General features: G+C 55.2%; 1 protein-coding gene across 1 annotated transcript; it reads right to left on the bottom strand.

Annotated features, from left to right (window-relative positions):
* Positions 1-5,361: 5,361 nt before the first annotated feature.
* Positions 5,362-15,224, bottom strand: LOC103615503 (heparan sulfate glucosamine 3-O-sulfotransferase 2). Its single transcript, XM_017733964.1, has one exon. The coding sequence runs from the start codon at positions 6,717-6,719 to the stop codon at positions 6,030-6,032; it is 690 nt and encodes a 229-aa protein (XP_017589453.1). The 5' UTR covers positions 6,720-15,224; the 3' UTR covers positions 5,362-6,029.
* Between the last annotated feature and the right edge of the window lie 21 nt (positions 15,225-15,245).

Raw genomic sequence — 15,245 nt, 5'->3', positions numbered from 1 at the left:
AGAGCCACCCCAGCAGCTCCACTGGCACCATGTGCCACCAGCTGCTCGTGCAGGGCTGTGAGGCTGCGGGTGGGACAATCCCTTGGCTGATCCCATGGAGCTGTGAGGCTGCAGGTGGGATGATCCCTCACCTGCTCCCCCGGACAAGATGCCGTTAGCAGTGGAGTGGCTATTGCACTAATAATTTGGACTTGCACTTTAGCCAGGGCTGCTGGTCCCAGAGAGGCAGCCCTTTGTTAGAGGCAGCCCTTGGTAGAGTCTCTGCCTTGACAAGCTGCAAGCGCAGGAGTGGGGGCATTAAAATGCTTGTGTTGATCTGGCAGGGACAGCACTGGGACAATGACAGGCAATGATTTGCTGGGAAAAAGGGAAATGACAATATTCTCCATCAACATTATTACAGGGCTGTGCCTCTGGGTGGACAACCCAAGAGCTGCAAGGAAGACTTTAATTTCCTTTTTCTCCTCAAGGAGAGCTAATGGCATTTAGTGCAGCTCTGGCCACCAGCCACCCAGGCATTGAGCCGCTGGGGCACCAAGCACCCTGTGTGCCACACCAAGCACATGGCAGTGCTGAGGTGATTGTCCCTGGCTGGGACTGGGCTGGCGGCGGGGGGGGTGCCCCCCTGCTCCACTCAGTTCTGCAGAGACACAGCACATCTGAATGAGCTTGTCAAATGAAATTTTCTGTCTGGTTAGAAATGGATTTTCAAGCTCCTCGCTCACATGTAAACATTTTTAGTGGTCCCCAGCCAAATCAGAGCCAGCAAGAGCAAACATCAGCCTGAGCAGACCCAGTCCCTGCAGGAAAATCACCGTCCACAGAAGGAAACCAAATACATGATGGCTTCAAAAGGCATCCATTAAAGTTGTGTTGAAGTGATTCATGGTGCTGGTAGTTAGACTTTAATTAGATCTTAATCACGTAATTTTATCTTTGTTTTAGAGATTAGAGCTTAATGACTGGATTGGTCTCATAACAGTGCTGTGACTAAACACAGCACTGTCACATGGCAGTTCTGTGGCAGGCAGAGATGGGGCTGAGAGCATTAGCCTCTTTGGGTGTTTTAAATAAAATTAGTGTATTTTAAATAAATAAAGAAATTTATTTAAAACACACTAATCCATTAGGACCTGCCAACACTCAGGGAAGGTGGAGAGGGAAGGAACAAAGAGGAGGGACCACAGAGCCTGGTGTGAGCCCGGGCACTGGCTGCCTGGCTGCCACCATCGCCATGCCCGGCCAGAGGTCCATGGTGTGTGACAAGGAGAGATGGATTGTTTCAGCTGTCAGGTTGGATCCTTCACAGGATTAGCAGCAGAGTAACTCACCTCAGTCCCTCCTGGGCACTTTCCCTCCTGTGTTGCTGTTTTGGGCATCCACTCACTTGTGGCACGGGGCTGCTGTGCCCTGCAGTGTATGCGGATGGACACAGGGATGAACATGGCCTGAATGGCGATGGCAGTGGGGACCATCCCTCTACTAACATGCATGAACCCTGGACATGTGTCCCAGGAGGGGATTTTCCTCCCTTGCAGCTGTGGGATCTGTCAATATCAGTCAATAGCTGCCCTGCCTTGCATCCTGCTCTTCAGTTACTTTATTTTAGTTGAGTCCCACAGAATTGGTGCAGGTTTGCAGAATTAGTCCCTATGGGTGGCAGGTCTGGGACAATGCTGCCGAGCCACAGTCCAGCTCTCTGGGGCACAGAGCCCACCACCAGGGCTGCCCCTGGAGCTGGGATTCACCCATGCCTGGCACAGGGGCCATGTCCTGCAGCACATCCCTGGCAGCCACACCTGGCTGGGGATGCAGCAGTTCCATTCCAGTCTCAGCTTTTGCCTCTCTGAGCTCTCTGAGCTCTGCCTGGACCTCAGCTCTGCCTAGGGCTTGCCCCTGAGCTGCTGCAGGGAGGCGAAGTGGCAGCTCTGTGTCCCATGGTCTTGGTGCCACGGTGTCAGCTGCCCAAAGCCGAGCCAGCTCCATTGTCCTTGAGCCCTGCCCTGCCCTTGCTGCAATGGCAGCAGCCCCTTCCCACCTTCCCTTTCCTGCTTGATATGCCACAGGAGCCACTTGAACTCATTACTGTGGGAGATTATAGGTCCCCAGGTAATAACGAGTCTTCAGATAATTACAAACAGATTCTCTAATAGGAATGAACTCAGTTGAATCCATTCAGTCACTGGGTAAATATTTATCCCTAAGCTGTCCTTATCTCCAGCCACTGGAGCGTGCCGGAGACAGTTTGCTGTGCTCACACCGCGCTCGCTGCAGGAGCCAGCTGCGGGGAGCAGGGATGTCGTGAATGAGCATGTTAAGGTCCTTTAAAATCTTAAAACACTTACTCACAACAGGGGACCTGCACTGAACTGGCCTCATGCTGTGGCTCAGGGCTGGCTGGGACTCAGTATCACATGGTGTGAGCCCCACCAGCTCCCCTTTCCCTCTGGGAATGGGCAGCAGTGATCCCATGACCAGCCTGTGGTACCACTGTGGGGTCAGTGTTCCCACAGCGCTATGGGGAGCCCCAGCCAAGGTTAAAGTGCCTTTGATAGGCACTGTTGCAGCATCCTGGGGTGCGACACCCACCACCATCAGTTGGCAGAAGGTCACTTGGAAGCTGACACCCCACGGGCCCCACAAGCTGCCGGCACGGCCATTGTCAAGGGCCAGCCCCCACGGCCACCGGCAAGGGTCAGCCCCCCCAGCCGCCCGCCTGCTGTGAGTGCCAGGCCCCTGCTGCAGGCACCCACAGCCCTGGCTGTACAGGAGTCACTAATTGGACCAGCCGGCTAATTAGCTGTCAAGTAATGAATTATGCAGCGATGCAGTATTGATGCCATCAGGTCCTCTCGTTGCTGCGCTGCACCTGCTCGTGGAACACTGGGCAGGGCTTGGAGAGGAACTTGGAAAACTTTCAAAGCAAATGCAATGAGTCAATCCATTGTGAGCAGAGGCACATCACCGGGGAGCGGGCGCCGGGCTGGGCTGGCAGCGCCGCGCCGGCTCCTCCTCTGCACAGCTCTCGTTCCCCTGCGGACTTGTGCCCGCGGGCAGCTCCTGTGCCCTCTGAGTGCCAATGGGCAGGACATCGGGGCTGGCGGGAAGGGAAGCACATTGGGAGTCAGAGGCTGATGGTATCTGGGAGTTCCGTGGAGATGACTTTTCCAGGAGAGGTTGAAGGGTTCCTGTGGAGAAGGGGAGGGCTGGCAGTGGGGCGCAGCCCCCAGAGCCTGTTGGTGAGCTGTGTTGTGGAGGGGAGCCTGCAGTGCGGGGGTCACCACGGGCATAGAGCCGGTACTAGGGACAGCCCCTCTGTGTCTCTGTGCTGCCCAGGCAGGCGGGTCCTGGCATCACTGGGTGACATCCAGCTGTACCCATAGAGCTGTACCCATCCAGCTGTACAGGGCAGCAGCGACAGAGCCCTGAGTCCAACCGGCCCCATGTACCTGTTCCTTGCTGCAGCCTGATGAAATAACAGGAAGAAACTTGACCTACTTGAACGTATCTGAATCCCAGCTACCCCTGAGCATCCATCATCTCCGAGGGGTTGGAGGTTTCTGTTAACGATCGCATTTATTTGCTGCCTGCTCTGTGTGCGCGGAAGGAGGTGTGTTAGGAGCACACTGCTGAGCATCACAGTGGGGGGACAGGGCTGGGAGTCCCCCACAGTCACTCCCAGGGCTCTGCCTCCTGCCAGTAAACATGGAGCCAGCAGTGAAATTGAATCAGATTAACTTAATAAGAAGTTAATCAAATTTTCTCGATGCTTACAGCACTGTGATCCTGCCTTGGTCAGAGGGATAAACAATACTACTTGTGCACCTGGAAATACGCATGGGGAGACACCGGAGTTACGGTGCTCCCAGGGCAGCTCCCACCTGGGTCAGGGTCTCCTCACCAAGAGACGGGCAGGGTGAATAACTAATGGGGACACTATGTCAAAGATAAGGTCCTTGACTGGGAGGTCCTGGGATGGTCCCAGTGGGGAGGGGGCCATTTTGGGAGGAGAGGCTGCTGCTAAGCAGGAGTGGTGCTGTGAGTCCCGTGGATGTTCCAGCGGCTCTGCTCTTCCTGGGCAGGGCACTTGCCGGTGATGTGAATGGGCCAGTGAAGGATTCCCTTGGCCCTGCCCGTCTCAAGAGCTCTTCAGCGCGAGTGGGATCAGGGACCACTTAAATCACATTCATTATGTTTAACTATTTATGAGATGATAAATATTAAACAGCTGCTCTCTGGGGTTCAGGCCTGAGTGAACCCATCAAAACACGGTGCACACAACGGCAGTGGCCGTGCTGTGGGGGCAGCCAGGGCCGCGGGATGTGCTGCGCCAGGGATGGCTGGGAACAGTTGCGTGACAGCCCTGAGAGCACAGGCTCTGTCTCCTGTCCCCTGGGTGGGGAGAACCCAGGCTGGACGAGCAGGGGGCTCCCTCTGGCAGCCCCTCTACTCAGCACCAGGTTACCAAACCAGCAGCACTCCATGTCCTCACCAAACCCTTCCATCCTCATCAAACCCCTCCCCTGCCTCCTTGGCATGCAGATTGCCTGCTTGGGGTTTTTTAAGCCATTTTTAAGAGCTCCTAATGTGCTCTGCATTTTCAGTGCAGCCCTTCCTGAGCCCTCATTTGCTCACCCTTTGGAAAGCTAATACTTGATTTAAGCACATTTCTGCTCCCTCCATTTGTAAGGACAAATGTAAAGTAATTGTTTGATATCGCAGCAGTTTCCTCAGGCTCCAGCTCTAATTTCCCACTAATACAGTATTGTCAGGAGGATCAATCTAACCTGGCACCTTCTGCCTCCTTGGAGTGGATTGGAAATAGCTTTTCTACTGCGAGGCTGGGATTTGTGAGTCTCACTGTGAGTGTTTTTCTCCTTTAAAGGAAAAATCATACAAGCAAATATCCCATTTTCCTGTCAATGGCAGTTAATTCCCGTCTCTCCCTCTACCTGCCCATAACTGCCTTTGGGTCCCCGCACTGCTGTGGCTGGCAGTGGGTAAGGTGCAGATATGGCTCTCTTAGGTGTCCACTAATTAACTACAATTTTTCCCTATTAGAGCTCACTGGTTACTAATCATTCACAGTAAGGCCTTGCAAACTGGTCCATGGTGTGTAGCATCCCTACACAGCCACTGTGCATCATTCCGAGACATCCCCAGTCCCGTGCCAGAGGATGAGCCTGAGGAGCCCCAGGCAGGGCTGTGCCACATGTCCCCTTGGTCATGTCCAGCTGACCCCCTGTCCTGCCCAAGCCCCTGCCCGCTCCCTCTCCTGCCCATGGGTGTGGGGGTTCCCCATGGCCCCCCAGCTCTGCCTGGGGCTGCCCAGCCCTGTCCTAAGAACAGCCCATGCATACGGACTGGTGGAAGCCACTTTATTTACATGAAGGGATCACATGCTGAACAAGGAAACAAGTGCCACTAAAGTACCCGTAACAGCAGGATTCTGTGCTTTATTCACAGGACAAAATATCAGTACAACATTTTCCATAGACTTCTTTGTCAAGCAGATACATCTCACTGTCCTCATCGGTACACATGGTGAGCAAGTGACAAAGGCAAAGTGGAGTGGCTGGAGCTCTGCCTGCCCAGGACATGGCTGGGCAGGGACAGTCCCACTGCCACTGTCCAGGAGCATCCATCTGCTTTGGGACACAGAGGGATGTGCTTCAGAGCAGCCTGAACACAGGCTGCAGGACAGGGCCATCACTGTGGCCCTGGGGACCATGTGGTGCTAAAAGCAAACAGGACCCCACAGAGGAAGCCATGTCACTGCTGACCTGCTGGGATAGGCAGTGCTGCTGAGCACTCATCCCTTAGCTTGGTGGCTGCAGCAGGACTCTGAGTCTTCCTTATCTTGGTTCACTCTGGAGCATTGCAGACTCCTAAGGAACAGGGAAACTCCTTGCCTGCCTCTGCTTGCAATTCTGGACAGGATGGGCTGAGGGGAGTCCTGGCTCCAGCCCCTTGGGCCCCCCTCACAGAAGACTGCAGCTTCATGTCACTGCACCTCCTCTCCCGGACACTTATTCCCACCTGAAGTCCTGCCCGACTGTTTCATAGAATTTGATATTATAAGGTCTATAAAAGTCCCGAAGCTGCTCGATCACCTCGGGGTCTATCTGCACATGAGTCCTGCCCTTGGACTTGCCAAGGCAGCGAGGCAAGCCGCTGCTCTCTGACTTCTTCAGGCATGGAAAGCCTTTTGTCTTGTTGAAGTAGAAGTGCTTGTCTGTGATAACCCGTTTGATGCCCAGGAAGTCCTGGACTTTGCCCATCTCCCCTGCTGGGTCCGTGATCAGCTTCTCCCCACTGACAAAGTGAATCTGTGAGAGAGGGAAGTACTGGAGCCAGCTCTCCAGGTGAACAGCGTACATCCCGATGCGGATGGCGTTCCAGGAGGTGTCCACCAGCCCCAGGCTGCGGTTGCGAAAGGTCAGCCCCTCGAAGGTGGGGATGTCCGGCTTCTTGGAGAGGGTCTGTGTGTAGTCCGAGATGGCGCGGGTGACGGGGTTGCGCACCACCACGATCAGCTTCGTGTCCCGGGACATGTTGAAGATCCGCCGCGGTGCCTCTTTGGTGACAAAGTAGCTGGGGGTCTTTTCCACTGTGATCTGGCTGTCAAGTGTTCGTGGCATCAGGCTCCTGCAAGCAAAGCAGAAGGTGATGGTAAGGAAGGCGCCGGGACAGGTACCAGGAGGTAGTGACTGCACCATGGGGCTGGTGACATGTCCCCTCCAGTGGAACAAAGCAGGCACAGACCCCTCCAGCAGCACAGTGGAGGACCCTGGCCACGGATGACTTCCAGGTCCATCCCAGTCCCAGGGGACAGCCTGGGCAGAGGACAGGGGTACCGGAAGCCCCACACACAGAGTAGCAAGTGTGTGTCCAGTGCCAGGATGTAGGAATGTGATGGCTGTGCCACATCACCATCACAAAGAGCCATGGGGAGCAATGAACAGGGTCCAGGGGGCTGTGCCACTCTGCCAGTGGGAGCTAGGGCAAGGGGCTGCCCAGGGATGTGGCGCTCATGCCCACCAGGCTATCACCCACCCCACCAGGGCTTGAGCAGGCCCAAGAGCTCCAAATGGGCTCCTGGGTACACCCATCTGTTTCTGGCACTGGGAGCTGGGCTGCAGGCCAGGCAAGGAGCACCAGACTGGGGGAAATACAGCATCCCTGCAGCCCAGCTTAACACTAATTAAATCATTTGCTTTGACATCTGAACATCCAAATCAAATAAAAACTAATGGGATGGAAAGATTTATAAATTGGTCTTGTATTACTAGAGTAAACTATCAAATCCACTGCAGTCAGATTCACGGCACTGTAGGTCCCCTGGCTGGAGCAGGCAGGGAGCAGGTAGGGAATGCCTGGCTGGAGCGGGCAGGGAGTGCTGGCAGCCAGGATGAGGCCAGCACATTTCTGCTGCACCCACACCTCAGCAGCACCCTGTGGCACCAGCACCTGTGGCACTAGCAGCTGCTGCAGTGTGAGCAGGCACAGCCCAAATTCAGCTTGTGGAGCTCCCTGTGAGCCCCCCACAATGCACATCCCCAGGCTCTGTCTGCCTGGCTGGGCCCCGCAGTGGGTGTTCGCCCCTGCACAGGGGCTGGCACTGGTACTGCAGTCATTTCACCAGCCTTGGAGCCCTGGGTACTCCAGTGAGTTTCAGACCAGCAGCAGTGACAGAAAGCAAACACACCATCCCTCTCTGCAGCCATTTCTGACGGCATCCCTGTTATCCATGCGATAAACCTGGCACAGCCACCACGGCCGTGCCGGCACCACAACGCGGGGGCTTCCGAGGCTGCGTCAGTGCAGTGACTGAGACCTGGCACCTCCAGCATCCCTAAAACATGGCCCATGGCCAGCAGCTCTGGGCTGATGAAAGACCTAACTGGGAGGAGATCCAACGGCAGCCCACAACACCCTGTGCGACAGGAGGACAGAGATGGAAGACCCAGGACATGGCAGGGAGTGGCAGCACATATCGAGGGCACCAGCCCATGCACCCTCATATGCTCTTGACCAGCTCCCGAATTTGAGAGAAAACAAACTAATTAGTCAGCATAAATTAGCAGGCCTGGTTCACTGAGGTACCTGAGCATGGATGGCGCTTAATTGGCCTTTCCCACTGCTCTGCTTCAAACCCCATAAATCCCGATTACGATTCCCATTGTTTAATGACTGTCAGGAGGTGCTAATTCAGTGCAGGCACATGGCTCTATCTCCACATCACAAACAAGTTTCATCATAAATCAGCACTGGACAGCTCTGTAAGTGATTCACTATTACAATATATTGTGGAGAATCATAAAACTGCTGTTTCATTAATGGCGCATCCTCAAGCCTGTTAGACTTTCATTACGTGAGTTATTAGGTCCATGCATTCAAAATACAAAATTACAGGTTCTAATCCATTATGAAAAACACAAAACCTCTGCATAGTAAATTACTGAAATGAGACAAGAGTTGTTTTTTTTAAATGGACTCCCAGTGTTTGCTGCTTCTGAGCAACAGAGACTGCTGAGACAACAAAACACAGCACAAGCAGATAAATAAATCACCAGTGAAGCCATGCAAGGGGGAGAGATGTCATCTAGGCATTCATTTTCCCACTAACAGCAGGATCCCCAGGGCTGCAGGAGCAGGGAAATGCATGGCAAACCTAATTACACCCGACTTTAAAATAATATTTTTGGACTTCTGCATTCACAGGGTTATTTGCATACAAATAGTATGTCACACAGCTTTAAGGCCCAGGCTCGCTTGTGTAGGTGTGAAGGCTCTTGGTGCTGGCCCACAGTGCCACGCAGCTGCGTGGCCAGGGCTCAACCAGGAGCTGCTCCTGCTGCTCCATGGACATGTCCTGTGGCTCTGCTGACGTCCCCAGCTGGCCTTGGCACTGGCTCCTGGCATGCGCTGAGCCAGCTGCTGCCAGCATGGGGACAGTGATGTACGACTGACAGTGGTGGGGGGAGGATGGCTGGGGCACTCACTCAGCACATTGCTCTGGCTGCAGGGACAGCATTAATTCCTTCTGAACTAGAGATTACTTGCACTAGAGTTGCCCAGTTCTTAAAGCCCTTTCGTATCATTTGATATGGGCGTTAACACTCCCTTCAGCCCAGATTAGAGGTTGCATTTGCCCATGTTAGTGACATGGGGACACGTGTGGGTACAGCCTGATGTGGCCCAGCTGTGCCCTGCGGTCCCTGGGAGCCAGCACAGCCCCCACAACCCCACAACCCCAGAGGTCTTGGGCGGCAGCAAGGCAGAGCCTGACCTGGCTGTGGCAGCATGAAGGCAGCGACCTGCCCTGAAGGAGTTAACTCCTCACCAGCACCTTTCCAAGCCCTGAATTATTAATTTTGTTATAATCTGCCTTTGGGCACCCTGCAGCCCCTACAACACTCCCACATTAAAGAAACATGCGCTCCCTCACTGGCTGTGGTGCTTTGATGTCGAACATGCGTGAAACACTCTCCCAGGGAGGAATTTGTACAAAATCTCATCAAACAATTGAGATATTGCAGGTAAAAGTGGGGAGAGCAGTGCCCACTGATAATCCCATCACAGCCCTGGGTCAGTCCCTGCCTGCTGCAGCCCGTTGTGTACACAGGTTGGCGTGTGCGATCCTGGGCTCCATCTGCTCAGCAGCACAAAAACAAACTGTTTAATTTGGCAAAAAAATCCCAAGTGCTAGCTCCTGTGGTGAGGGCTCTGTGCTTTCCCTCTCCCAGCTGATGTCACCAGCAGGGAAGGGTGGGCTGTGAGTGTGTCTCCAGCTGCAGCTTGACGTGCTGGGAGATGAGCACAGGAAGCACAGAAGTCAGCACTGGCCTCAGCTCCCAGCAGGACTGTGCCATGCCGTGCCATGCTATGCTGTGCCACGGGTGCACACACAACTGACACCACCATCAGCTCTTGCCTGGCACCCTCTGCTCAGCAGGACAGTGGGTGGCAGTGGTGGATGAAAGCTCCAGCAAAGCTGCTTCTGGTAGCTTCGGGAAGTTTAAGCAAAACTGGGTTAAACACGTGAGAAAACGAGGTGTGACAAAGATAAAAAGCTCCGGCTGAGAGATATCACAGGGGTCATTGAGGACACAGCGATGCCCTGGCTGAGGGCTGCACCATCCTGCCAAGGACTGCAAGGGGCTGAGGGGAGGGAGGGGATTCCCCAGCACTGCTCTGCAGCCCCTCGCTGTCAGGGTGCTGCCATGCCAAGCAGGACAGACCAGCTGCATCCCCCAGCCTGCAGGGACAGCACCATGCCCACAGCTACAACCGCACCCAAGGGCCCAAGGCCTGGCAGGAGCTGGCTGGGCCCCATGGCCCCGCTGCCACCACCCCACACTACAGCAGCCAGGATTTAATGATGGAGCAGCTCCCTTTAATAAATGTTTATGTTCAAAGAATTTACACCAGTGCTTGCAGACGGCTAATGAGGGACATTTCCATGCATAAAAGCAGAGCGAACACAGTAATTAACTTTGTTGCTGATTCATTTTTAATCACTTAAATGCTCCAGAGATTTGCAGTGTCCTTTAAGTCAAGAGATTCTTTTTCAAAGGGCACACTGCCATTGCCCTTCATAGACACACACCTATGTGTGACCCTCACCTTCCTTAATAACCACTCGGCACTGATGGAGGGTCTGGCAAAGGCCAAGGTCTGCTCTGAGAGCAGTGGAGCTGGGAAGAAGCAGGAGATGAGGGCTTCCTGCACAGCTTGCACAGACCCCAGCTCTCAGCCCTGCTGGGTACTGCTCTCTGCTAATGGAGACAGGCTGGAGTCTTCCCCCTTTCCCATTTCCAAGGCAACTCCTTCCAAAGGTGAAACTTCAAAACTGAATACTTGTTTTTAAAACCACCACATGTGCCCCAGCTGCTGCAGCAATTCCCAAGTTAACAGCCTGTGTCAGAGTCGCGGTGGCCACTTGGTGACCTCCCTGTGCCAGGTGAGTGAAAATGGACAGTGCAACCAAGCAAAAACCCCACCGACATGCTAATAGGTCCTGGAGACTCAGTGTCATTCAGAGGCCCTCCGAGCCAGCTCTGGCTCTTGCTCCTGGCCCCAGCCATCTCCGGGCACACACTGCAGGCAGGGCCTGGCCCCACCATGGACACCCACGGTCACCAGGGGCTGGTATCCTTTTCTCGCCAGCCTCACAGGGCAGCCAAGCCCGTGGTGTGCCATGTCACCAGCTGGATTTGGTGCTTCCCAAGCAAAGGTGAGAACAAACTGCAGCATTTACAAACAAGGTGAAGGAACAGAGCTAGAATACACATCTTTAGTGCCGAAGGCTAGGCAACCCACATGAGCCTATCTCCAGTGTCTCTCCCAGCTCCTCAGAGAGGGAAGCTCTCCTGGCCTGAGTGAGGGTCGTGGCAGCACCTGGCCCACCCTGGGGACAGGACAGGCAGGACTGCTGTCCACACCACAGGCAGCGCGGGCATGGCAGTGCCCAGGGAACTCTGCCCGGCCAGCGCCTCATGCAACAGTCTCTGCCACGGGTTCCATGCCCATTCCCCAGAGCCAGGGCACTCTCTGAAGTCAAGGAAATTTCAAAGCATCCTTGAAGCTGCTGCCTTCCTCTCTTCTCACTAATTAACTTTACCCAAATGCACTGTCAGTAAAGCCCACAAACATGTCGCCGGGCAAAGCCTAATGGGCTCCCATTTGTGTGTGCGCCAGCCCGGCCATTAGCCGGGAGCACTTAGCCGGGGGCGGGGGAGGCTCTGCCGGCTCCTCTCTTGCCCTCCCACAGACCCAGGAACGAGGGGACACAGCGATGCTCCCGCTGGCAGGGCTGCTCCCCTGGGCTGCGGCCTTCCTTGTGCTGCTGCAGTGCCTGAAGCACCCCAAAGCCAACCCCAAAACCAGAGGCAAGGCAGGGATGAGGGGCAGGGGGCAGAACTCCAGCAGTGCTGGTGCTCCAGGGACCTGTCGCAGCACTACATGGGGAAGCCAAGCTTGGCCCAGGTGCTACCCCTGGGACCAGGGGATTCAGGTGGGGCCATGCAGAACCAGATGGGCTCTGCCCTGTGCCAACGCCTCCGCTGGGCTCAGCTATGGCAGTCAGCAGGATGGGTGGGAGCCAGGCTCAGCCTGCTGCTGCAGCCACAAGGAAAAGCCCCTCTCTGTGAAAATAACACCGGAGCATCTGACAGGATCACTCAGGAATCCTAAGGAGGAAAACTGCACCCTGAGATGCTGCAATTAGAATCACTACTCAAAGTTAACGGCAATTTAAATGACACCATCTTCCCTGTGTTCTGGAAAATATTGAAGGTTATTGGCCCACACTACTTGCAGCAGGAAAAAGCTCAATATTGAACATTTAGTGCAGGATTGGTAATGAATCAATATTTCCCAGTAGCTGCTGTTTGGTTTCAGTTGTCTTAAAACGGACCTTGCTAAAAATATCTTTCCTGTAGTGTGTCTGTAGCCAATGAGGTGGATTAGAGACTGATGGGAACTGTAAACAGCACGGGGGCTCTGGGTCTGGAGCCAGCAAGTGGGCAGCTCCTGGGTAGTGGTCCCACATGGGGGGAGCCCAGGGGTCTGGCTCTGCCCAGCGTGTCATCCCCCCACACAGGGGGCAGCTGGGGCTGCCCCAGGCCATGGCAGGAGCTGAGGTAGGAGGCACCATGAGAGCAGCTGTGAGCAAGCATGACATTTGGAGAGGCAAGGACAGGCAGATCAGGAGGTCTCCCCTCCCGCTAGGTCTGCCATCTCTGCGTCAGACAAATGCCAAGGCAGGGGAAAACACGAGAAAACAGTAACCAATGTTTCTGGAGCATCACAGGGGCTCAGTTCTCACGCTACTTGCCACTGCACCAAAGTCCAGCTTGGTGTCCCCACTTGGCTCCCCACTGGGGCACAAGGAAAGGACAGAGCTGACTTGGCACTCAGCAGCCAGGGGCTCCTGCAGGCAAAGTCTCTACTCACATCAGGGAATGCCTTTACCTTCGCCTTTCCAAGGGGTCTGTGCTCCGGGCTGCCTGCAGACACCACCCTCCACCACAGCACTCCACAAGCATGGCAGCACCAGCTCCCCCCAGCCAGCAGCTGGAAGACAGCCTCAGCCAGGCCAGGTGCAGCCCCCCCAATCTGGGGTCCTGGCAGTCCCCTTGCAATCCCTCACAGCCCCCACATCTGCTGCCCCTAGCCTCACCTCTGTCCTTCCTGGGCTGTAGCCACTGGCACGACCCTGCTCTCCTGCTCCCCGGGCTCTTGGCAGAGCGACAGGAGCTTATCGTGCTGTGGGTTAGACCTGCTCCACATTTAATTGCTCCACTTGCAAGGAAGAAAATCAATTCCACGTTTTATACTTTAGCAGCCTCTGTGCTTAAGTTTTGGCACATTTGTCAAGCTAAAAAAAAAAAAGGTAATAAACCCAAGGAAGTGTCATTTAATTGTTTTAGCTGAACTAATTTGGAGGCTCTGCTGCTCCAGCATGATCTCTCTATTGATCCAGACACAGAGCCCCGGGGCAGCACACTGCTCACCTGGCCATGCTCCCACTGCTGCCCCCACCTTGCTCCACAGCTGCTCTCTCCACTGCCACAGGCTGCACCCCTCCTGGTCACAGCTGAGTCCCTTCACATGGAGAATCCCAGGCTAAACTATGGCTCAGGGTGGGAGGTTGTCTGCTTGGCTGGAACTGCTGCAGCCCCTCAGTGCCACAGTGTGAGGAGAGGGGACACAGCACCTGGACCAGCACCACTCCTGGTGTCCACAGGTGCCCTTACATGCCCCAGGCGGGGTCTGTTCCTTCATTCAGGGCAGGCTCTGTGTCCCAAACCTTGTTTGGGAGTAGTGTCACAGGTTTGGTCCTGCAATGCCCATGAGGCTCCCACCCCACATTTCCCACACTGACAGCATGCAGGGGAAACAAACAGCACAGATCAGTTGCAGACACAAGGACACAGGGAAGGACCCCAGCTCAGGATTTGGGGGGGTTGCTTTCCAGCTAGGTGTTGAGCCCATGCAGCTCCCGTCTGAGTGAGGGGCTCAGCCAGAACCCATATTCTGCTCCATCACCTATCCTGCCACTGTGGGTGTCCTTCAGAGAAAGCACTGTCCTCACATGCCTGTGCTGCAGGGCTGCTCACAGCTGCTGGCTTTTAGGGATGCAGGATGGGTGACAGTGCCTGATACTGGGGGGAGGGTGCGGGAATGTCACAGACCTCCCAAGAGGCAAGAGCAGGCAAAGGATATTGCTGTAGCTACTCTCTGAAGAGCAGGAGGAACTGGACATGCTGCAGGATAGCCTCACGAGAAGGAAATGGCTTCAGTGAGCTTCACCTGTGCCTGTTTTGGCTCTTCTGTCACCTGCCACCAGTACTGGCAGAAAAGGATCTGAACATTCCTGGCTGCAGGGTCCACTGTGACCCCAGTAGGACACAGGGCAGCAATGCTGCAGTTCTCCCCATGCAGTGCCTGAGCTGCCTCCCAAGGCACAAGCCCCATGTCACGCTGACTTCCCACCTGCTTGCCACTGAGCACTGACCTGCTTTGGAACCGGGGACATCTCTGCTAGGAAACCGCTGTCAAGATGGAGGGCAAGTGAGCTCGGTGTGGCCCCACGGGCTGCCCCCACCACCCGCCATGATGCTCCGACACACTGGCAATGACAGAGTCCTTTCCCCTGCCGTGAGCTACAGGCACCCGGGGCCAGGCCGAGCCCTCCTCTGCTTCCCGATGCTGATGCCCAGCAGAAGCCCCACGGCCTTGCCCGAACGCACCCAGCACTCTACAACAGCACAGCAAACACCCGTGGGTGCACTGGGTGGGAACCGCAGGGAGTAGGGGGTGAACCGCTGGCAGCACCACTGAGCCCATGGGCGCTGTCACCTGCTTAACAGCAGAACTTGCTGCCTCTCTCAGAGCACCTCACAAAAGCCCTCACGGAAATTAAAATCCCATCTCCTGCTGGAGACACACTCGCTGACCTCTACAAATTATTAGAGATTCCATATAGATCCACAGTTACTGGAGTTCAGAGAGGTGGGATGGCAGAGGACAGGGACTGTTCCGCTCACGGAGCCAGCGATCAAGCCCGGTAGCAGAATCGTGCCGGGGTGCACCGAGCAGGGGTGCGGGAGGACAGCCGTGCGTCCCGTGCACGGGCACTCACACGTTTTGGAGAACCCTTCACCCAGGCAAATGTTTCCTCAGACGGGATGGAAAACCTGGCATCGTCCCGGCTCCTGGCTGCCTAGCGGCAGGGC

Source organism: Corvus brachyrhynchos, unplaced genomic scaffold (genome assembly GCF_000691975.1).
Source record: "Corvus brachyrhynchos isolate BGI_N302 unplaced genomic scaffold, ASM69197v1 scaffold5, whole genome shotgun sequence".
In the NCBI taxonomy this organism is placed as follows: domain Eukaryota; kingdom Metazoa; phylum Chordata; class Aves; order Passeriformes; family Corvidae; genus Corvus; species Corvus brachyrhynchos.
The sequence above is the reverse complement of the archived record's forward strand: the minus strand, read 5'-3'. Positions and strand labels throughout refer to the sequence as shown.